The following is a 22,750-nucleotide window of genomic DNA, read 5'->3' on the forward strand; positions in this document are numbered from 1 at the left end:
CTCTCTCCATCTCCTTGTCTCTCTTAATCCCCATTCCTCCATCTCTCTTAACCCTCCACCCCCCTCTCTCTCTCTCTCTCTCCATCTCCTTGTCTCTCTTAATCCCCATTCCTCCATCTCTCTTAACACCTCCACCCCCCCCCCCTCTCTCTCTCTCTCTCTCTCTCCTTGTCTCTCTTAATCCCCATTCCTCCATCTCTCTTAACCCTCCACCCCCTTTCTCTCTCTCTCTCTCTCTCCATCTCCTTGTCTCTCTTAATCCCCATTCCTCCATCTCTCTTAACCCCTCCACCCCCTCTCTCTCTCTCTCTCTCTCTCTCTCCTTGTCTCTCTTAATCCCCATTCCTCCATCTCTCTTAACCCCTCCACCCCCTCTCTCTCTTTCTCTCTCTCCATCTCCTTCTCACTCTCCATTCCTCAATTCAATATGTACTAATTGGTCTTAGATTCCCATTCCTCTGAAGATACCATAACATTTAAATCAACTTTTGGCTGTAAATACTCACAGATATATCAAAGAATTGACTCATTCTTAAGTTATCAGAACTTCTCTCATCACAACAGTATCCCTTTTTATTAAAATCCATAAAGGTACATAATAAACTGTGAGTGACTGAGGCTCGTGATGTCTTGCAAAAATTAGAGTGATTAATGAGGATTGCTTGAATCTGTCTCATAAAAAAAAAGTCACAGGTACCTACAAATATCAACGTAAATTGGTTTAATCAAGCATGTAGATATAGTATCAATCCCTTGTGTCCATAAAGTACTCCTATCTTTGAAAATGAATCCAGCGATGAAATGAAAACGGAATGAAACATGTTTCCATAATGACATCGGTTTTGTTTATTCAGTTAGTTATTCAAGGATACCTAGGTCAATACTTGGTGCTCTATAAATCAGTAGACCACTTCAAATATCTTATTAGGGGCTTCAATCCGACTAGTATTGATGTTATCAGCTTGAGCAAAGCACAGTATTGAGTGATCAGGCTCTTTCCCACCGCCCAAACTCAGGTGCGAGAGAGAGCCTCACAAGGCCTGTTTTCATCAGCTCGAGATTGCCAAATATCCCGCTATTTGAACTATCCCGATCGCAAATTATCCAGTTAATTTGTGTCTTCATCAGCCTGAAGTTGCACTTAGCAGGATATTTGGTCGAGATAATCATCCCAAGATATCTTGGGCTAGTTAATTTCTTGAGTTCGAGATTCAAGTTTCGAGGTCAAGCCTCGAGCTGATGAGGACGCGATTTGTAACTTCAGAATTATTTCCCAAATCAGAAATAGCGGGCTATTTGGCAATCTCAAGCTGATGAAAACAGCCCGACAGAGAAGCAGAAGCAGGATCACTCAATACTGTGCTTTGCTCAACCCGGTTATAAAGCATGGAGAGGAAAACTGTAAATAAATTAATGGCAATACAAGGTCTGGAAAATACATCCTGGAAAATAAGTGAACCTTTTTATAGCAATTTGTTCAGAAGTTTATTTCATGTCCAAAACATTGAAGATATGTATGATTTACCTTGTTGCATCCTTGCTTATTTTCTCATCTCCTTTCTTATTACGTTTGTGTGCTTTTTTATGGGCTGATAACATTTTCTTCTTTGGGAAATGGTTGCCACATATATCACATACATAAACCTTTGACTTGAGAGAAGCACCTGAACTGCTATTCCTATTGACTGAGTTATGAGATCTCTGATGTTGAGATAAACCCATCAGTGACGTAAACATTTTCTCGCATTTCTCACATTTTTGAGTCTTCAAACAGGACTTGCTATCGACATGCTCATCGAGAGAATCTTTCGAGGTAAAAATAGCATCACATTCTTTGCAAAACAGGACACTTCCATCATCTTTGTGCGTCTTTAGGTGCCTCTTTAAGATAATCTTCTCACTGAAAGTACTTGGACATGAAGGGCACTTGAACGGCTTCAGTCCCAGGTGGTTGTTTTCATGTCGTTGAAGACTGGCCTTGGTGGAGAGCACCTTACCACACTTGCTGCACACAAAACACTTTTTGACATTGTGATACTTGTCCTGGTGTCCTAGCAGTTTGGATTCTTTTCTAAACGACATACGGCACTTGTCACATCCATGGGGTTTCTTGCTGTGGGTTTTTAAGTGTGCTTTCAGATTGGCTGCTCCGCTGAACTTACGATCACATAACTCACAAGAGAAGGATAGTTTTGATTCATGCATCTTCATATGGTAGCGCAGGTACCCCAGCTGTTTAAAGCTCTTCCCACAAACCTCGCAGGAGAAAGGCTTCCAAGTTTCCACATTCCTCCTGCTTTCCTCTCCTTTAATCCCATGCGTGAGCTCGTGCTTCTGGAGGTTTCCCTTGTCGCTGAAGCCGCGCTGACAGATGATACACTTGTATGGTTTCAATCCGAGGTGGATGATCTCGTGGCGCTTCATGCTGCTTGGTTCCTTGAACATCTTCACACAGTACTTACACTTGTACGGACGTTCCCCGGTGTGCTTCCTCCGATGGATCTCCAGACGCCTCAGGGTTGGGTAGGACTGTGCGCAATCAGTGCACTGGAACAGAGGTTTGGTTGGTCCTTCACCATGCACCATCAGGAGATGCTCCTTGAGGATTGGTCTTCGGCTGTAGGACTTCTCACAGTGGTCACAACTGAAAGGTTTCTTGTCCTGGTGGGTCTTGAGGTGGCGATGAAGATTCGACTTTGATTTATACATTTTCCCGCAGACCTCGCACGTGAAGGGTTTCAAGTCAACAGTAAGAGGATTTGAATCTATCGTAAGTTCATTTTGATCTCCTCCTATATGTAAAGCAAAATTTTCCTTGTCATGTTTACTGGTATCACTTTCACCTGCTTCACTCCGTTTCGACTGGATCGGTGTATTACTGCTTTCCAATCTAACATTTCTTACCTGGTTAGATTCAACAACTTTGGAAGTCCTCTTCTTCTTTCTCACCTTCCCAGATTTCCCAGAGATACTGTGTCCATGGCAACAACCGTTTCTATGACGTTTAAGATACAGGCCCTTTGTGAACCCTTTCCCGCATTTCTTACACCGGTGGGCCTTTTCTCCTTTGTGTATCTGCAGATGTCTCTTCCAACTTGAGTAGTAGGTGAATGGCTTTTGGCAGCTTGGACAGACAAATGGCATCTCTCCGGAGTGCGTCCGCTCGTGAGCACGCAGGGTCGACCTTTGTGTGAACTTTGCGCCACATTCCTTGCATTGGTTCCTTTCAAGGGTTTGAGTGTCTTTGACATCGACCTGCCAGTGACTTCTCAAATGCATCTTTAACTCAAGTGATGTTCCACATGTATAGCTACACTTTGTACAAGCATGAATCTTTGCTCTGGTGTGAATCCGCTCGTGTACCTGAAGGGCAGACGGTGATTTGAAACGCTTCAGGCAAAACTGGCAGCCATATGGACGATCAGGATAGTGGTTACATTTGTGGGACCAACGTGAATACTGATCTGAATATACCTTCGAGCATAGAGAACATGTGTAAGTCCTGTCCGATAAGTGGATAATTTTGTGTTTTTCTAGGGCCCGTTTCCGCAAGAACCGTTTACTGCAGGTCTTACATTGAAAATCCTTGACTGATGTGTGGACGATCTGATGTCTTCTCAGGCCTACATTGGAGGAGAATGTTTTAGAACATTGACTGCAAGGGAATGGCTTATCGTACGTGTGACTCCTAAGATGGACACCGAGACGGATAGCTGATGAATACTGCCTGGGACAGTACTTACACTTGTGGACGCCACAGAATACAGGTTCCCGATGACAACATTCTTTGTGAGCTTTCAGTGTTTCCCTGTAGCTGTACACCTTACCACATAAATCACAGGGGAACTTGATCCCAAAGTGGACATTCTGGTGACGGTAGAAATTGGAAGACTTGGAATATGTCTTCCCACATTTCTCGCAACAGTATTTCTGAACTTTTGAAGTTCTGCAGAGTTTGACCTCAGTTTGCACAGAGAGATCATCTTTCTCACACTTCTCTTCAAATTCCCAGGCTTCTTTCGGAACATTAAGTTCAATTGCTGATTGTCTATCTTCTGTATCAAGGCCTTCAACTTTACCTTCGATGAAGTAGATTTCACTACTGCTCTCAGTCTGGCCGTTCTCCTCTATGTAGTCACTTACAATTAGCTGCGTGTGCATGGGAATATGAATCTCCATTGCAACTTGTCCAAGGAGTGTATCTGGCTGAAGGTGAACTGTTTCAGGAATCTGGGAGAGCTCAGAATCTTGATGAATGACACCTTCAATGTGTGCCTCCTCTTCTGGAATATGAGAAAAATGTCCAGCGCTCAGCGATCCTTCGTTGTCGTCTTTTGCAGAGTCTGTGACCACCCCAACCTGATGGGCAAGGAGAATAGATACAGGTACGACTGATGAAGACACTGCTACTGATGATGAGTCTTTCAATGGTTCAGCTTCAACAACTTCCGTAGGTCCATCTGCAGAAGTTGCAGACTCCTCTCCATCATCTCCTCTGCCTTTCCTCTCAAGGTTAGTAGATCCAGTGTCTTCAGGGATGTGTGATTCCGATGCAGCATCTAGGTGCGTCTGGACTGATGCAGATGGAACCCTGACGACTGTCGCCATTTGAGCCGTTGTAGATACAATAGCTGATGTTGTCTGGGTAGAATGAGCAGGAATGGAGGACATCTTACATGATGAGTCCTTCCAGTGCTGGGATAAAGCGTTGCTGGATGAAAAGGGCTCTCCACAAAGCAGACATGATGTGGTCTCATCTACAAGAAAAAAAAGGAAAGAAAAAAGATGAATGCATTGGAAATATGATTCTGTTTATGATGTAAACATTTCAGTTAGTATTTCACTATCTAAACCAATCCAATCCAATCCAATCCAATCCAATCTGGGCATATAAGCACCAGTATTTACATGTTGGTGCCTAATTAATTAAAGGCGCCAATGAGACTGAATAACTACTGCGTTTGCTGTCCCCGAATTAAAACATTACATATACTGAGAGTGTCACCACAGCTACTAGCTGCTACAACACCATTCTTTCTTTGCTCCTCGATATTCACGCTCCTGCCAAGATTCCCAAGGCTAACACTCATACAGCACAGTTATTTTTTTCCTTCAATTTTTAATTGCTGTAGGTCATTAGGAGTAGAAGTGGCATAAAATTTGTTAAGGCCACTGTCCAATATTCGTTGGGTGTGGGAAGGTGTGATTTCGGACAAATTTTAGGGTTTGTTTACCTGCCTCTCCGCACACGTCTTATGGGAGGCAGTTAAGGCTCGGTGATATTGTAACATAATTGGTCCAGTATTTAGTAAGACGTAGAGAGCGTTATAGTTAATTGTGAAATATATATATGTATGTACATCGTGGGATGTCAGTCAGTAAGCGTTGAGCCGTCGTTGCGACAGGTACGTTACAAGGAACGAGATAAAGTTACTTGAACTGCAGATAATGTGCAAGTGTTGTTTCTTTAGTCCTGTCAGACATCCAGTGATTGCGGGAGTGAGTGAAAGGAGAGGTAGTCCACGTTTTTCTTACATGATATACTATTGTGAGAGCCCACTGAGAGATAGTTGATGAATGATTGTCGAGAGCGTGGACCGGGTTTTCAGAAACTGCACAAGGCAGAACGTTACTCCGGCAGAGCCCGGTTACGCCACAATATCAGTATCATAAAAATATTATCACCAAGCTACTTTGCTGGACACAAAGAACTAAAGTGAAAAAATCATAACAAATAGAGGGTTTGACTGAAATATCTTAATTTTGGTATCGAAAAAAACGGAAAATCGCAAGCTTGCTCCTCTATTCCTCGCAAAAAAATATCTTATAGCATTAAGTGGATGGAGAACAGCGATAGCCAATCTGAAGAGCCCATGTTGGCTAGGCTAGGTGCCAACTTATGGAAATGAGACTGAAATCGGATGAACGATCTGCGCATGCGCCAATTGTAAGCTAAAGTTCTATGTGCTGGAGTGCTTTTCTAGATTATGTAGATCTAATGCCAATCGCGATCGCAGACCCCGTCTCCCGGCCCCCCCACTCAGTGTTATTTAGGGTACGCATATGCGTGTTCCAACCGACCCCCCCTTTTCAGCAAAAGTCTGGTGTGTAAAGTCAATACGGCTCGACCTTTTTCTTTTGTATACAAGCCTTTTTCAGCACCCCCCCCCCCCCTTTTCAGCAAAAGTCCGGTGTGTAAAGTCAATACGGGTCGACCTTTTTCTTTTGTTACGTCTTACGAAAAGGACATTTTGGCAACACGCATGGGGTCCGTCCGTTCTCAGCAATTGCAGATCGACTACACCCCTAATATCAGCCACATGATATTGTTTATGCATGTCCTAATACAGTATTTTCTTATTTGAAATAAATAACTTCTTTCAACGAAAATGCACAACACCAAACCCACTTTGTCTTAGCTAAGTTACATGCATGTAGACTAACTGGAACCACATAGAATCGCATACGTGGGACAGTGATAAAAAAAATCTTCATGAGATCAGTTGTATATTTTGTCAAATCATGTATGAGAATTGTACAAATACTATGAAATAATAATACATACCATTTTCCATTCTTTAGTTGAAGATAATAACAGTCAATTTCTCAAAAGACCCATCGAAACGGAATGATCACTGTCTCGAATCTCGATGAGATCGATCTATGCTGAAAATGGCATGAATATTCATGTCAACTTAGTGACGTTCGTGACGTAACACGAGACGTGAGAGGGAACTCCCTAAAAACTTAACGTTGTATCAGGAAGCTTCCTGGTTATACTAGTCCTGTCAATTTATTTTCTCCCAATACAACTTTTCTTGATTTTCTTTCATGAAGAAACAGGCACATGTTTCATGATTACGGGTAACATAGAAAATATAGAAAAATGAGGTTACATCGATAAAATGATGGGAATGCGTAGACAGGTTTACTAGCAAATTCAAATTGACAATGTATGCATTATTTCTAAACATACGTTGTTATTTACAACCTGAAAGCTTGCCTTAGGCTTATCCAACAAAGTACAAATTTATATTTCATTTATTAATAACAAATTTATGACAAAGAGAAGAAAAAAGTTTTCATTTTCATGATCAATTTCGAATATCATTTTTGGGAGGGCCCCCGAAGACTGCATGGATGAGTGCCCCCACGGTCCCACCCCTGCTGTTTTGTATCGTGTTTTTAAATCAACAGCCTCGATTTCTTCATGACACCTGAACTTGAATGCTATGGAGAGTGTTTCCATGGATACTAGTATATCCATGTGAATACTCTTCACTTTGTCTAACCATGCATACCCATGGTCTAAATTTCCTTCTCTCTCGCTCTCTCTCTCTCTCTCTCTGTCTATCTTTCTTTTTCCTCTCTCTCTATCTCTCTTTTTTCTCTCTCTCTCTCTTTCTCTCACTTTTTCTCCCACTCCCTCCCTCTCTGTCTTTCTCTCTCTCCCCCTCTCTCTCTCCCTCTCTCCCTCTCTTCCCCCTCTCGCTCTCCCCCTCTCTATCTCTCTCTCTCTCCCTCTCTCTTCCTCACTCTCACCCTCTCCCTCATCTCTTTCTCTGTACCAATCTATTCCTCACACGCACTCTCTACATGAACAGTTAACAACTAAATTAGTAACATCCCTTGTAAATTTAATGTATTTTTAGTGTTTTTCGTGACTCAATAATGAACGGTGCACTGGTTGAATTAGGGCCTTCGTTGAATACCTTTCAATGTAAGCTCTGATAATGTCACATTCTCAAGAAACATAAATCGGGACAAATCATATTTAATATATTTAAAGATGTACAATACTTGGTAAGATATGAATAATTTAGTTGTTAATTTAACTGTATATTCACTGTAACCTCTCCTCACTCTCGTCTGCTTTTCTCGAATTGTTACATTGGTGAGACAGTAACTCTTCACAGGCGGAGTTGTTCCCTGAAATCGGTAGGAAACACATCACACTCTCTGGATCAAGGGCGTAGCCGCAGATTTTTTTAAGGGGAAGTGTTTTTTTTTTTGCGTGATTCGTGAAAAAATATTTAGCGGTGAATCAGCCAGCCGGTGAATAAGCGGGGGGGGGGGGGGGGAGGGTGTGAACGCTCCTTTTTTTTTTCCCCCTGAACATTCACTACCCCCTTCGCCCTTGAGCAACAAAAAACACACCCCCTGTTTGCCAAGGGGGGGGGGTGTGAATACCTAGAATACACCTTCGCTCTGGATTTACTATTATTCTCTAGTGACTGTTTCAAACGACGGAAATAATATTAATTTTGCAGTGAGAGATGACATGGAGTAATTTTTTTTTTGTCAACGTCTTTATCATAATACTAAAAAATGATGTACATCATGATTCAAGCTTACAACAACCACGGCCAAATGATAAAAGATGATTACGCAACAAGTTTCGGTTTCTCTCAAATAAAGGTTTTATTCTCTAGTCATTATCATTTCCAAGGGTTACAAAACCAGGCAATTACTGTCCTAAGTGTGATTGATATAGTGCTATTATAATATGAAACACACTGGTTTTGTTAGCATTGTGGTTTAAGATATTGGTAGTTATCTGTCACTTAAACACATTTCAAAAGGTAGACAATGATGAACTAAGCGATTTAGAAGTACATCAATAAAAATGCAAAGAAAAGAAAGATAATGATGGCCGATTCGATTTACAAGTATTTATCAATTTGATAGAAAACCAAATAGAACAGATTGAATAACAAATATAAAGAGAAGAAAGGTAACGAGGAACAATCAGATTACTAAGCATTTATCAAACCAATAGAGAATGGTACAACATAAACATTCAACATATGAAACCAACAACAAAATAATTTCCAGGAACTATATCTCCAGAAAATGAAAAAAAAGTTTGTCATGTTCCATGTCGGCCTCTGGGTTATACGATACTTTCTCCTGCGACTTCCTACACTAGCCGAATTCTTAACGTTAACTCAGTCCACAACACTGTATATACCGAACCCTAAAACTATCATTACAGAAAACCTAAAAATCCAATTGTTTTAGAGAGAGAGAGAGAGAGTTTGAGAGGGAGAGAGGGAGAGAGAGAGAGAGAGAGAGAGAGAGAGAATATATATTTAAAAACAAAAGAAAAGTAACAGGTAATGGAGAAATAAAACAACCTCTTATGCCATTGCCACACATCACACACCCACACACCCACGCACCTACAAAGCGCCCATCAGCTCAATGACCGAATCTACGCCACGCCTTTGTCTAAAAAACATTGACCCATCGCGTGTGAAACTCTTCTAAGTCTTGCGATAATACTGTAGTTAGAAATGAATCTGTTGACAGTGAAAACCGAAACAATCTAAAGAGAGTTCCATGAAGTTATATGTAGTTTGGATTGACAGCCTTGTGTTGTGTTCTGAGAACAACTTTATAAGTTTGTTTGGTAGGCCTTCACAAGCCTTTAAGAACGACCATGAGGGTTGAAGGAAAGTTTACGTCGAGTGGATTTTAATCAAAATACAAAATTGTTACAAACTTTTTGAAACAACGTCTGATAAAAAGAATATAAACAATATTCAAAAACGTGATCGTGATAGAGAAAAAGCAAGGCATGAACATTGGAGGTCATGAAAATATTCACAAGGTGGCAATTTTACGATTTTCTTTGTAAGCTATTCTAAACTTGTTTCCTATTAAACAAAATAGTCGTTTTAAAAATAAGCCTCTATACGATTGATGATGAAGGAATGAATTTAATTTTAAAGAGGAGAATAGCAATTACAAGATTGCTTGGACGACTTCGGTCAGAGTGCAGCTTTTCTTTGAAGAATCGAATTATGAAAATGTTAACAAAGCAAATAGACTTAGTAGCAAAACGCAGAATTGTCATTTTGTGTGGGTATCTTCGAAACTACTGAGGCTTTAAATCTTGTATATCCTTTTTCGGATTTCTCCAACTGTCAGAGATCTGTTTTTCTGGGTCTACAAAGCGCTTAATACATCACAAATGTATCTATCTATCTTTACAGAAACAAGTATATTATTACCCCGATCATCATATTTAGGTCTACCCGCCCACAATGTAGGCCTATGCACATTCTCCACTCCCTGGTGAGCATTCCAACCAGGCGCCATTTTACAGATGCTCACAATGCTGAGCAAACTACAATATATGACTGCATGGGGGAGTAGAAATTGTGGATTAATGTCTTGTCAAAGGGCGTTAATGCGGGGCTGGGATTCGAACCTTCAACCCTTGTATCAGAGTCAAGTGCATAAACCACAAAACCAAGACAACTCCACATTTCCTCTCTACCTTCAGTCAGTGAGAGCTGACTTCATGTTAAAGTTAACAACTTTCATTTTACTCCTTGTAATATGTAATTTTCACAAAATACGTCGTACACTGTGAAAAGGTTGGGCAATATTTCTCCAACACTTTGCCCAATGTTGTGCCAATAGTCAACCCAACCATCTATTGGGCAATATTTTTCCCAGTGGTATTGGTAAACGTAAGTACCCTCCTTCACACGTGTATAATTGTTTCGTATTTTGACCAAAATTTGGGCAAAGATATGACCCTTCAACTGCTTCAACTGATTATGGTTCCCACTTGGTGGGAAAAACTTGACCAGCTGTTGGGCAAAATACGAAACAATTGCCCAATAGATGGTTGGGTTGACTATTAGCACAACGTTGGGCAAAGTGTTAGAAAATATTGCCCATTTTGTTTACAGTGATACTGTGATATGTGCATGATGATGGTGTAGTTAGATGTACACACTTAAACTTGATCGCAAAGAATTTCAAGAACTTGGGCAATATCAATCCCCTAATGTACTACTGCCTGTAGACATTGTGATTGCATTATGTAATAAGTCATTGCATGTTTGAACATATGAAAAAGCGATGCAAAGTGCTAATGAAAGTGCCATATAGTTTTATATTCTGAAGAACTTTACGGTCGCGTGTCAAGTATAATCAATGAAAATGAATATCATTCGGATTTCATTTTACGTCTACATATATTTAAAAGAGTAACATCTTGTTCTTCATAATATTTCAAAAATGACGTCTCTTGTCTATAAAATTGCAGCAAAAATTACAAAATACACAGCAGGGATTACATACAAAATACAAAAATATATACATTATTGATTCAGCTGCTGTCATCCTCAAATTTTATCAACTACACAATTTCTTACATACTTGTTATCCATCAGTTTAATTATACAATGATATTTCAATGTATTGACTTTACATTCATCTCATTTTTTACAAATTGCCATGGATACATAATTATTACCAAACTTTGTAGGCCAACCTTATAACAATAATGTTCTACGTACAGCCCCGACCTATATAGTTCTGATAAATCACATTACAATTATAATACTAACCGGTTCATACTATACTTTTGAGCGTATCACATTACATCATAACATTAATAACATTAATTTATATACCTATAATTAAGCTATTGATGCAAGACGCATGAATAATAATACTGTTTTATGCTTGTGAAATGGAAGGAAATGTGCAATTTTGGCAAGGAGCAAACAAATGAATGGCGTGAATGCAAAGTAACAGAGGATCAGGGCAACAGGTAGTCATTAGGAGTTTGAAAGAAATAAAAAAAAAGTTCAAGATGGAGATTATTTATCGTATTTCAAGATTTGTTCGTTAAAAAAAACGAAAGTTTAAATGTGGAACTGAAAGAATAGTAATCAGTAATGCTTAATATGAAATTGCATCATATAATGTTGATGTTACAATGTCATGATTACCTTTGCAGCAAATCAACGAAGGTGAGCAAAAAAAAATATATGAAATGGAATAAGGTGACGTAGTAATCTAGTTAGTGTTAGCTCTGTTCATGGTCATATACTCGGAGTCAATGCTGTACGTATCCGGTGACATAGGCACATACTCATCATTCTCCGAGTCGGTATCCTTCGCATCGGGCGCGGTCACGACCGCAGAAGTAACCGACATGCGGTGGGTTGGTAGCGGTAGAGGAGGCGGTCGTGGGTGCCGCATGACCAACCGCGTTGACTGACCTAGGCTGTGCCGTCTCTGTGAGCTGGACAGTGTGGAGACGATGATGTCAGAGGGCTGCACAAGGCTGGATCTTAACTCCTTGATTTCCTGATAAATCTTGGGCTCCCCCTCGTTCCCCTCCTCAATCTGTGTAAAAGGGAGCATGATAGCAAAAGCTTTCGAAAAATCAACCTGATGAAATTTCAATTGCATTGTGCGTCACCTAATGATGTGATTATGGAAATGGAATAACACCTGAACGCATTTTTTTTTACGGGCAATGAAATAGGGAATTGAAATTGCCTTTAAGTTAATTTCTTAAAAGTCTTTGCGATTGTATAAATTATGTAAACCATAAGGCCAAATAAAAAACAAAACATGTTTAGCGTCCTCCTTTTTTCAAAATGGCCGCTCGGTACATTTTCCTTGACAGTCGGGCTTTTTTTTAAGATGGCCGCCGACATTTTTTTTTTATTATTATTTTTTAAATAAAAATTAGATCCATTTTAGCAATGTTTTTTATGTGTTTTTTTCTTTAAAAAAAATAAAATAAAAATAAAACAAAATAATGAGGCGGCCCCCAAAAAGGAAGCGGGCGGGGACGCTAAACATGCATATTTTTTTTAATGGCCTAAATATATTTCTCGAAAGTCTGATGAAGCTTTCTCATGTTATACAGACGATGGGATATTCAGCATTAGGTGGAGCCGCCTCCCTCCCTCCCTCCCTCCCATTAGAAGCCGAGGTTGAATGCCAAGGAATGATCCGACTGATTTTATTTTAAATCCTGTGACAACTGCTCGGGGCTTAATTTCGCCAAAGGTTCAGGGTTAGGGCTGCAATGAGTTTTACAGTAAAGATTGAGGGTTGGGGTTAGGGTTAAGGCTAGGATTGGGTTAAGTGCTGGGTTCAGGGTTGAAGTTCAGAGTGCAGTTAGTGTAGGTAATTGACGAGGAATGAATCTACGAAAAGACGGATGGTGTACTTCAAAATCAGCGAGGAAGAAGAAGAAGAAGAAGAAGAAGAAGAAGAAGAAGAAGAAGAAGAAGAAGACGAAGAACGAAGAAGAAGGAGGAGTAAAAGGGGAAGAAAAAGACGAAGAAGAATGAAGAATAATGAAGAAGGAGGAGGAGGAAACAAAATAAGAAGACGAAGAATAATACGAAGAAGGGGAGAAGAAGAAGAAGAAGAAGAAGAAGAAGAAGAAGAAGAAGAAGAAGAAGAAGGAGGAGGAGGAGGAGGAGGAGGAGGAAAAAGAAAATGAGACAAACTACAGAAAGGAAAAAAGCAATGCCTTACATTTTGGAATCCCGGATCAGAAAAGGTTGAATACAATTTAAATTACCGTGTACAGATTATTACTCAAAGATGACAATACAGATGAACGGGAAGCATCACCTACTCGATTAGGTGATCTTGTCACATGACTTTCTTCTCGAGCCCCAGCTACTCGCATCGATCCTGCATGAGTAGGAAATGATATCAAGATAACAACAAAAATTGCAGTCAAAAAGTGTTCCACTGAGTCACCCGTTCGTCAATTTCCGGTGTATAAATCATGCCTATAACATTCAAGAATATCTTTATATAAAAATGAACTATATAACTTAAATTGACGCATGTGTTTGGCAATACACAATAATAACCAGCATTTCTATCACACTGACGTCATCAGCTTTGCTAAATTTACTCTCTTTTTTTCAGAAGCAACCGCAAAAGTCGCAGACGGTACACTAAGAAATAAAGGTACAATTCTGCTACAATAGTAGCACCCTCTGCTACAAGAGAAGCACTAATAATAATTGTGCCAAATACGCGTAGGTAAAAATGCAAATCTGCACCCCAATTGCACCCTTAGTTCTTTAGTGTGTTTAGGTCCATAGATTTTCTTCCAATAATATACAGTAGGCCTTTATTCTGTCACAAAGATGTTTGTGTATAGGCCTATATGTATTAAAATCCTTTTCATTTGTCTGGAAATCTTTACTAAAAACGCACCTCTTTGGCCTTAATTATTTAGTTTAAACTATCCTTACTTACGTTCTTTGTTTTGACCATGTTAGCTATCTCTTTATTATGTTATTTACTATGTTAAGTTAGTCATTTTAGTAGTTATAGGATTTGTATATGTGTTGATTCCTTGTATGTGATTATATTTCTCGTCATTATGCTTGTACAGCGCATAGAGAGACTTATTATGCGCTTGATAAATATTGTATTATTATTATTAAATCAAGCTTGAATCGAAATATTAAAGGTAGTGGTCGTCATACCTTTGACGACAGCCCTGAGGACGACGGAGACAGTGACAACGATCACGAAAGCACTGACGACGATGACGGCGATGATGACGAAAATGAGGTCGCGAATCCACAATTTCTCTGCAAAGATTATGGAGCAGGTAATGTGAAGAAATGTTACACTTTGTAAAACATTTTCAAGGGCTACGCATTCATAAGTCTAAAAATCATTACGAAGCAAATATATTTCATGAAGAAATAATTGTTAATGAAACTGTTTGTTTGATGATTGTTTTACCTGAATTCTAAGAAAGTGCTCGTAAGGATAGGCCTAAGTAACCAGGGTTACGACGGCTTTAAGTCCTCTCCGATGAAATTGATAATGAGAGTTAATGCCTTACCAAGGGGCACGAGCATATTGAATTTGTTTCGAACCCTTGACCTCCCGGTTACGAGACCGCTGGTCTACCACTGAGCCATCGCACCTTCTTTCGTATCAATCAGGGGGAGTGTTTCATAAAGACTGAGATTAACTTTAAGTTAGACTTAACTATGGCAGGCAGATCATGCCACTATTTGCTCTCACCATTATGAGCTTAAGATAATATTTTGTCCTTCAATAATAAATGATCAAATAATGTAAACTCTGTCGATTTGTGACCATGATTATTTTGTAAGTCCCTTGAGAGACAAATGCCAGTAAATGGTGAGAGCAAACAGTGGCATGAACGGCCTGCCATAGATCCAACTTAAAGTCGATCTTAGTCTTTGTGAAATACCCCCTATAGGTTAACTAAATTTCGATAATCTTCTTCTTTTTTTCATTTGCAAGGCATAAGCATTTTGCAGTTCGAATTCAGTTTAGATTATTTGAATTCATTTAACATTTTCTAATTGATTCAACACACGCAACCTGAGGTTCATCAATTAAAAGTTGTATACTTTCTCACAGAGCGGGGAACAAGACAGTTTACTGAAATCACATTAAGATTGAAAGGCACAAACAACAATCTATGACGCTATATCCTGAACAACCGAAAGTGCACACAGGTCATTAATATTATGAAAGTCATGAAACTATATTTCAGAGAAAACAAAAGAAAACAGCCATGCCTATTTATGCTATAAGACCTTAAAGAGTCCCTATTATGATATTCTAATTCTTGGTATTTTGTACATGAAACTCATCTAAAGTGAAAAAATGATCTCCGTTTGAATTAAATACGTATCTAAATATTTTTAAAATAATATTTTCCCCATGTATTCATGCCTAAATCACTCTGCTACTCTCTAAAAAAAATCGAGTGATCACGGACGTCACTCCTCTGGAGAGTGAAAATAGAGTGAACATTCACTCTTTTCTTCTTAGAGAGCACTCTAAAATCAATCGATTTTCACTCCTAAACAAGTGATCACGGACGTCACTCCCAAGAAAGTGAAAATAGAGTGAAAATTCACTCTCTTTTTTAAGAGAGTAGCCCCGCCCCTTTTAAAACCCGAGTTCTCATTCTTCGAGAATGATTGACGTGTGACGTCAGAGACAGACATCATCGATATTGGCTGCTGAGAATCAGAAAGGGGATAACTCCTATCAGGGTTTTTTTCACACGAACTTAAATAACACCCTTCTGGCTCTCAACTGACGCTATGGTATCTCTAAGGCTATTTTACAATTTTGCATATGGCCATGAAATAAACTGATAACGAAATTCCTGAAAACATAAATGGTAGAAAAGGTTGAACAAGGAACCCTCCCCCTTAGGCCTAAAAAAGATGTTGTATTGCCCTTTGCGACCGACCCCAAAATCTTTAAATCTACCGTTTTTTAGAAGAAAAAAAATATATTAAAGCATTAAAAACTGAAAAATATCAGCCCAAAGAGGGAATTAAAAAAAGTTTTTAAAAAGTATTAAATAACGTCAATACTACTGGGCCAGAGGGGATTAGACCACACAGCAAGGTCACTGACAGGTGGCTATCTCATTAACTCAGGATCATGATGGACTAACAGGCACCGATTGGGGAAGTTTTCTATATAGAGGGAGCAAGTAGCTACAAGTAGGACAGTGGGGCTTTAAACAAAATTTTAAAAAGATTTCCGACCGACCGACCCATTTTTGGCACCTAAAGGGCAATACAACATCATTTTTGTTTAGGCCTTATTTTGTAACCTACATTATAGGGCCTAATTGCGTGAAAGAGCAATTTTAGCAATGTACACAAATTCTGAGGTGCTCTGTTTATGTTATTTTCGATTTGGAGAAAGATGAAAATGGATAGCTTTTTTTTCTCTTTGTTTATTTTAAAATTTCTCACTCGATATGAGTTGCAAAATTAAAGAAAACGAAATAACAGATGTTCTCTGTCGGTACAGCTGAAACGGGCCATGCAGTAACGGGCCATCCATCGTTTCTGATTCTTAAATCTCAATATGTATGTTATTCTTTTTTTTTAATTACGGAAATACAAACAAACAAACACACAACCTGCCGTATCTAAATCTTAAATTCCACCACGTATTGTTTATGTTTTTATTATGGAAATAAAATCAATCTTACAAACAAACAAACAAAAACACAGCAAACATGCATTTTAAAAAGATATAAATGGGAACTCACCATCAGAAGTCGTCTGTTGATTCGATCCTTGATCATTAATCAATACAATGGGAGTAGGGACGGAAGCCCTTGTACTCGCCGTGCTCTCCCCGCACAACCTGTGACGGCAACGGAGGTCGACCTCGTAGGTGGTCGAGGCCAGGAGATTACGGACTTCGTACACGTGGTCAACGACGTCGCTGTACATGGTGCCGAGATCTTTCTGGATGCATCCACTGCCTGGAGTGTTGTTCGGTGACGAACCTTTAAACAAAAAAAAACAGAAATTACAAAAATACTAAAATAACAAATTTTGAAAAGGTATTTGTAATCTATAATTTCTCTTTTCGTCATTTCGAAAAAAGATTATTGGTCTAAATGATTTTTATTGAGGCTTATCTGAAAAACCACCTTTTTAATTCGATACGGTTATAAAGGAATACGTTTTTAAAGGGGGTGTGGTGCTTTCGGGGGCTTAGGGTATAGGGAGAGGACTTGGTTTTTGTTCTCGTTCTTTTCTGCATGTGCCTCACTTAAATTGTGTATTCAAGGAAAAAAAAAAACATCTTTTTGTTGTGGTGGGGGGGGGGAGGGGGAGCGGGGGCTTGACCTCAGACCCCGGTTGCTGGGTAGACGAGTTCGAATATCTCGGTCTCGTTGATTTTCGTCATCGGTCTCATGAACCTTCGGACAACTTCGGCCAATATGATTTTCTCTTCGGCTTACCTTCCGTGGTATCGCAGGTGCTGAGAGTGCACGTAGAAGAGTGTTGAATGCCGCTTAGATCGAGAAGGAGAGAGGTAGAGAGTTCTTGCTTAACTGACACGGACAGCATAGAGTCAGTCAAACCTGGAAAGAGAAATGATAAACTTAAACCCTGGTCGCAAAGACTCTCGAGAATTGAACTCACTGTCAATATTAACATCATAATTATGTAGAGGTGTCGTTGCCTAGTGGATACGTCACCGGACTGTGGATCACATGGTTCGCGGTTCGATTTGTCCCGCTTCGGGTACTATTGCATTTGGCAAGACATTAATCTAAATTTGCCACACTCGACCCAGGTGAGGTAAATGGGAAACCTGGCGTTAAAATGTTAGAGCGCCATAATGGCAGCCATGCTAAAGCCGGGGTAATAATTATTGTGAAGCGCCAGGATTGCCAAGCCTGATAGACATAAGCGCTGTGCAAGAACCCACTATTATTATCATTATCACTATATTGAACATAATCTTTTGATCACGTAATACATGTACGTACGTTATCTTAATATTCGCACATTTAAAAAGATGATAGACAAGGCTATTGAAACTGCCTTAGGTCGATTTTCGAAAGCATTTTAGATCGTGCTGTAAGCTAACTACGGAATAATAACAGAAGTAACAAAATAATAACAGCAGTAACAAAATAAGTAACAGAAGAGAGAGAGAGAGAGAGAGAAAAAGAGAGAGAGAGAGAGAGAGAGAGAGAGAGAAAGAGTGAGAGAGGGGGAGAGAGAGCGAGGAATGGTTGGGGAGGGGGATCCCCCAAAGATGTGAAAAATCAAGACAGCTGTTACTCACAGATAGCTTTCTCTGCAATGATATCCTCCGCCAGAGCCACGTGACCAACCCTGCATCGCAACACCTTTCCGTCATCCTCTATCATTGGATTATAATCCAACGCGCTGATGACCCTCATCATACCCGAGGTCATCACTGTGGTCGTCACCTCGGCATCGTCGGTCACGTTCTCCTCATCGAGTGACCACGTGATGAAGGAGACTGGAAAGCTGCTACCAGCGATACAATATGGCCTCTGTGGCGTCGAGGAGCTCACGTGATCGTTAAGACCAAGAATGTTGATTGGTTGATCAGGTGGTTCTGAAGACAAAGAAGAGTTCAACAATAAATCAGCAATTAGATCATCGATCCTTCAAAAAACAACGATGACTTTTGCACAAGACAGTGTTAAAACACAGCGCTTGTTTCTAGGCGGAATTAAGAACTAAATCGCTAAGGTAATTGACTTGATGGCGAAACCCGGGTTCCTGTCATCAGTGAGAATACACGGGCAAGAATGAGCAAAAGCTCGAGTCTGTCTGCTTTTTATGTAAAGCTAATATTCGATTTGTATTACCAATCACCTATTGCAATTATAATAGATTCAAGTATTTAGGACCCGCTTTGATTTTCCTTCCCCTTTGTTGATGTTGTTGCTGTTCTTTGTTTGTTTTAATGGCAACCAGTCAATGATTATAGTAATGCCAAATACAATTATAATTATTTTTAACATAATACTTCTTTAAAGAATATTAATAACGAGATAAAAAATATATTATGCCAGATAACTATTATTCCTTCTATTTTAGCGCTGTCCTGAAAAACATGATGAGTTATCTTACAAATGTGTTTTAAGTTTCCTTTGTAATAATTTAAGTTTTACTGCAAGGAGCCCAAGTCAACGTCATTTCACACGTACCTTCTACATTGATGACAATGCTTGTATTACGAACTAATCTCCCATCAATCAGGGCTTGGCATGTCAGTAGTTTTCCGTGATGCAAGCGACCAGGGTTAGAGATGACGAACGACGATGTCGTATCTTGAAGTCGAGCATCGTTCGAATTCATTTTCGACGTCCCTTGGTCTGTCTCGTCGAGAGCCTCGTCGATGTACCATGCTATTGTCACGTGAGGCCTGGATCCGATGGCCTCGCACACAAACTCGACGTCCAAACCGGGTTTGAGTGTCACGTCGCCCTGGTGGATGATGACGTCGGTGTTCCCTGCTTGACCTCCGAGAATCAGCTCACTGGGAGCTGAAGAAGATTAAAATGGGGAGGGGAGGTGATACACCGACTTTATGGTCCGTAATCACTTTAACCCGATCAGTGGGTCAAAAATCACTTTTAACAAATAAAAACACGATCTCAGTATAAACCAGTCGGGTTTAATCTTTAGTAAACGGGCCTATACATGGGTGTCGTTCCCCGGGGGTGGGGGTATATCCCCCCCCCCATATGGAAAAGTTGTATCATCCGCTCAATCTGACTTGCGTGCATAGAACAATAAGCATTTTTCCATGAAAAATTTCCATTCCATATGCAAATTTTCTGTACTTTTGTCGGAAAAAATAGATTTATCCAGCACAATGTCGTCTCTTTTTGCGTTGGAGTAGAGCAAATAGCGAGTTTCAATCACACTTTGGCCGCTCTCGCAAGCTCTCACTCGTTTCACTGTGGTCAAGCGACTTTGGGGCAAGCGGGTAATGAAAATACTAATCGTTAGCTTTCTTCTGGTATTAAACTTGTTTTGATTGATTGCATAATTTGGTCGGAATAAAGGAAACAAAAAGGCTCGACCAAAAACTTATCAGTGTCTGAATTGACCTTTTGACCTTGAATTCCCTGATTCAAGCGCACTAATGACGTCATCTTTGCTAAATCGGCGTCTTTTATCGTAAAATGCGACACTTTCACAATGTTTATACAACTTTGTTTTAACTATTAGTAAGATTTAACATATTTTTTTCTGATATCACTGAAGTTTTGGGTTTTATTTAATGAGTAATTTTAAAATAAGAGCCATTTTACTGTTTTAATTTACTGGATCGTACCATTAAAGTCGCAGGGTAGAAAGATGCACTTTCCAACCGCGCCAAATTTAATTTACGTTCCGACATTCTGTTAAATGGGTTCGTGTTGTTAAGCACATTTTTTTTTATCCTCAAATTTTTTTCAATTTGCACCCCCCCCCCCCTTGAGCGCCAGGGGGGGGGGGGGCCCAACCCCAAAAAAGGGTAAAAATCACGTGATTTTACATGATTTTTTTTTTTAAGGGGGGGCCGGGCCCCGCGGCCCCCCCCCCCCCCCCCCCCCCCCCCCCCCCCCCCCCCCTCCTGGATCCGCCACTGCGGGAAGGTGGGGGGAACTGAAGTCAGGCAAGGATTAAGAGTCGAGAATGGTTCAACGAATCGTTTTCTTTCTCTAATAATTTAATGGAACGTCTAAGCTTCCGCGCTTCGCGCGGGAGGGGGGGGGGGGCTGAATTCAGACAAGGACTAAGAGCTGAGAATGGTACAACGAATCGTCTTCTTTCTTCAATAATTTAATGACAGGTCAGAGCTTCCCTCCCTGCACCCATCCCCTAGGGAGCGCGCTTCGCACGCTTCACTACCGCCCCCTAAAATTAAATAACCCAGGTAGCAAGCCCATGTGGGATCCACATGATTCCCATATTCTCTGAAATGTTATCTTTATTGAGGGTGACTTGAACAAGTTAATAATTTGGAAGGGAGGGGTGCAACCTGCCACACGCCTCTACTTCTTGGTTGCTTTCTTTCCATCTTTCTCCTCTCTGTTACTCTTTCTCCTCTTTGTTACCTTTTCTCTAACTCCATCCAATCCCCACCTCTCTCTCTCTCTCTCTCTCTCTCTCTCTCTTCGTCATGCCATCTATTCCTTTTAAAGTCCTTTCTTCTCTTTACCATCTCTCTCTCGCTCTCTTCGTCCGCCCGACTACAATTATCTTCTTTTGTATTTTTTTCTTTGAGACACTCAAAGTAATTACCTCAAAATTATACTTCATTTATATACAAAATTATGTTACGATAAGCGCATATACAGTGTGAGTCAAACAAAAGTTTACAGCTAGAAAATTGCTAATTATTTAAATAATCATCCATGAACATTAAACTGTCTTATGTTTAATGAAAGAGTGTTTTATCCCAAATCATTTGGTACCATTTTTGTGTGGTATGTGTTCACGCTTGGATGAACAGGAGACATTGTTTGCGAGAGTGCAAATAACACCCCTAACAAAATTAATCATGCCACACATATCAAATATCAACGAACATTTTTGCGCGTGTGTGTGGGTGTGTGTGACTTTGCCCTTAACAAAAAACATATGCAATGCATTTCATTTGATACATTCAATCCATTCTCTCATTCCGCTAATCCCAACATAATACATACTGTAGGCATCACTTTGGCGCAAGTCGATTTTAGCACTCTCGCAAACAATGCCACCTGTTCATCCAAGCGTGAACACATACCACACAAAAATGGTACCAAATGATTTGGGATAAAAAAAAACCTCTTTTATAAGATGTATAATAATTTACTGTTCATAGATTATTTTAAAAATAATTAGCAATTTTCTACGTGTAAACTTTTTTTTGACTCACACTGTAGAGGCGCTATATTATGGAAGTCATATGCTATAAAGCACATGTATTAAATAATTATTATTTATCCTTTGATTTGCAAGGTTGATCAATAAAGTGACGTTTTTAAAGAAAAACTTGTCTCTCACCTGCTACGACTTCTAGATTCACGCTCGAATCTTTTAGGGTAAGTCTTTTTATCTTCACTTGACACGCGTATGTCCCCTCGTCGTCGATCTGGACTTCGTTGATGGTTAAGTTTCCACTCGATGTGGAATCTAAAGAGAGACTATATCTGCCCTCCCTCTGAAGCGAATCCTCGCTAGAATCCAAAGTAGATAAGATGGTTTGTCCATCTTTTGTCCAAAGAAGATGAATGAAATCATTTCTGGACGATGTCGGTGTGTAAGAACACGACAAGGTGGTCGATGCTCCGTACCAAGCCTGACCTTCGTTGGCCGTGTGAACTTCGATTCCATCAGAGAAACCTGTAAGAAGATTTTAAAGGGAAAGATAACATTTCAGAGTTGTCTTTTTTAAGTAAGCTAAATTTAAAGACAATTTTTTTTCTCCAGTTCGAATGGCCCTCACAATACCTAATTCTATTTCCGAAAACCGAAAAAGGTTTTACTTTTTATACATTATACAATATTATGAAACACCCTCCCCCTTTCAAGTCTAGACCTTTGGATAAGCCAAAATGCGGCATGACGTATCTTTAAAATAGTAACACATCAAAATTAATGCTACTTATGTT

At 39.8% G+C, this 22,750-nt stretch overlaps 2 protein-coding genes across 2 annotated transcripts; both read right to left on the minus strand.

The window, feature by feature from the left end:
• Positions 1–1,460: 1,460 nt before the first annotated feature.
• On the minus strand, positions 1,461–6,654 carry LOC100889650 (zinc finger protein 420). Its single transcript, XM_003726580.3, has 2 exons — positions 6,566–6,654; positions 1,461–4,757 (listed from the first exon to the last, which is right to left on the minus strand). Exons 1-2 carry the CDS (start codon positions 6,573–6,575, stop codon positions 1,522–1,524), a joined length of 3,246 nt encoding a protein of 1,081 aa, XP_003726628.2. The 5' UTR covers positions 6,576–6,654; the 3' UTR covers positions 1,461–1,521.
• Positions 6,655–10,470: 3,816 nt separating this feature from the next.
• Positions 10,471–20,969, minus strand: LOC100893122. Its single transcript, XM_030978839.1, has 8 exons — positions 20,966–20,969; positions 19,307–19,645; positions 18,409–18,708; positions 17,573–17,695; positions 16,868–17,110; positions 14,283–14,390; positions 13,412–13,470; positions 10,471–12,156 (listed from the first exon to the last, which is right to left on the minus strand). Exons 1-8 carry the CDS (start codon positions 20,967–20,969, stop codon positions 11,824–11,826), a joined length of 1,509 nt encoding a protein of 502 aa, XP_030834699.1. The 3' UTR covers positions 10,471–11,823.
• Positions 20,970–22,750: the final 1,781 nt, after the last annotated feature.

Source organism: Strongylocentrotus purpuratus, unplaced genomic scaffold, assembly GCF_000002235.5.
Source record: "Strongylocentrotus purpuratus isolate Spur 01 unplaced genomic scaffold, Spur_5.0 spur5_scaffold_1, whole genome shotgun sequence".
Taxonomy (NCBI): domain Eukaryota; kingdom Metazoa; phylum Echinodermata; class Echinoidea; order Camarodonta; family Strongylocentrotidae; genus Strongylocentrotus; species Strongylocentrotus purpuratus.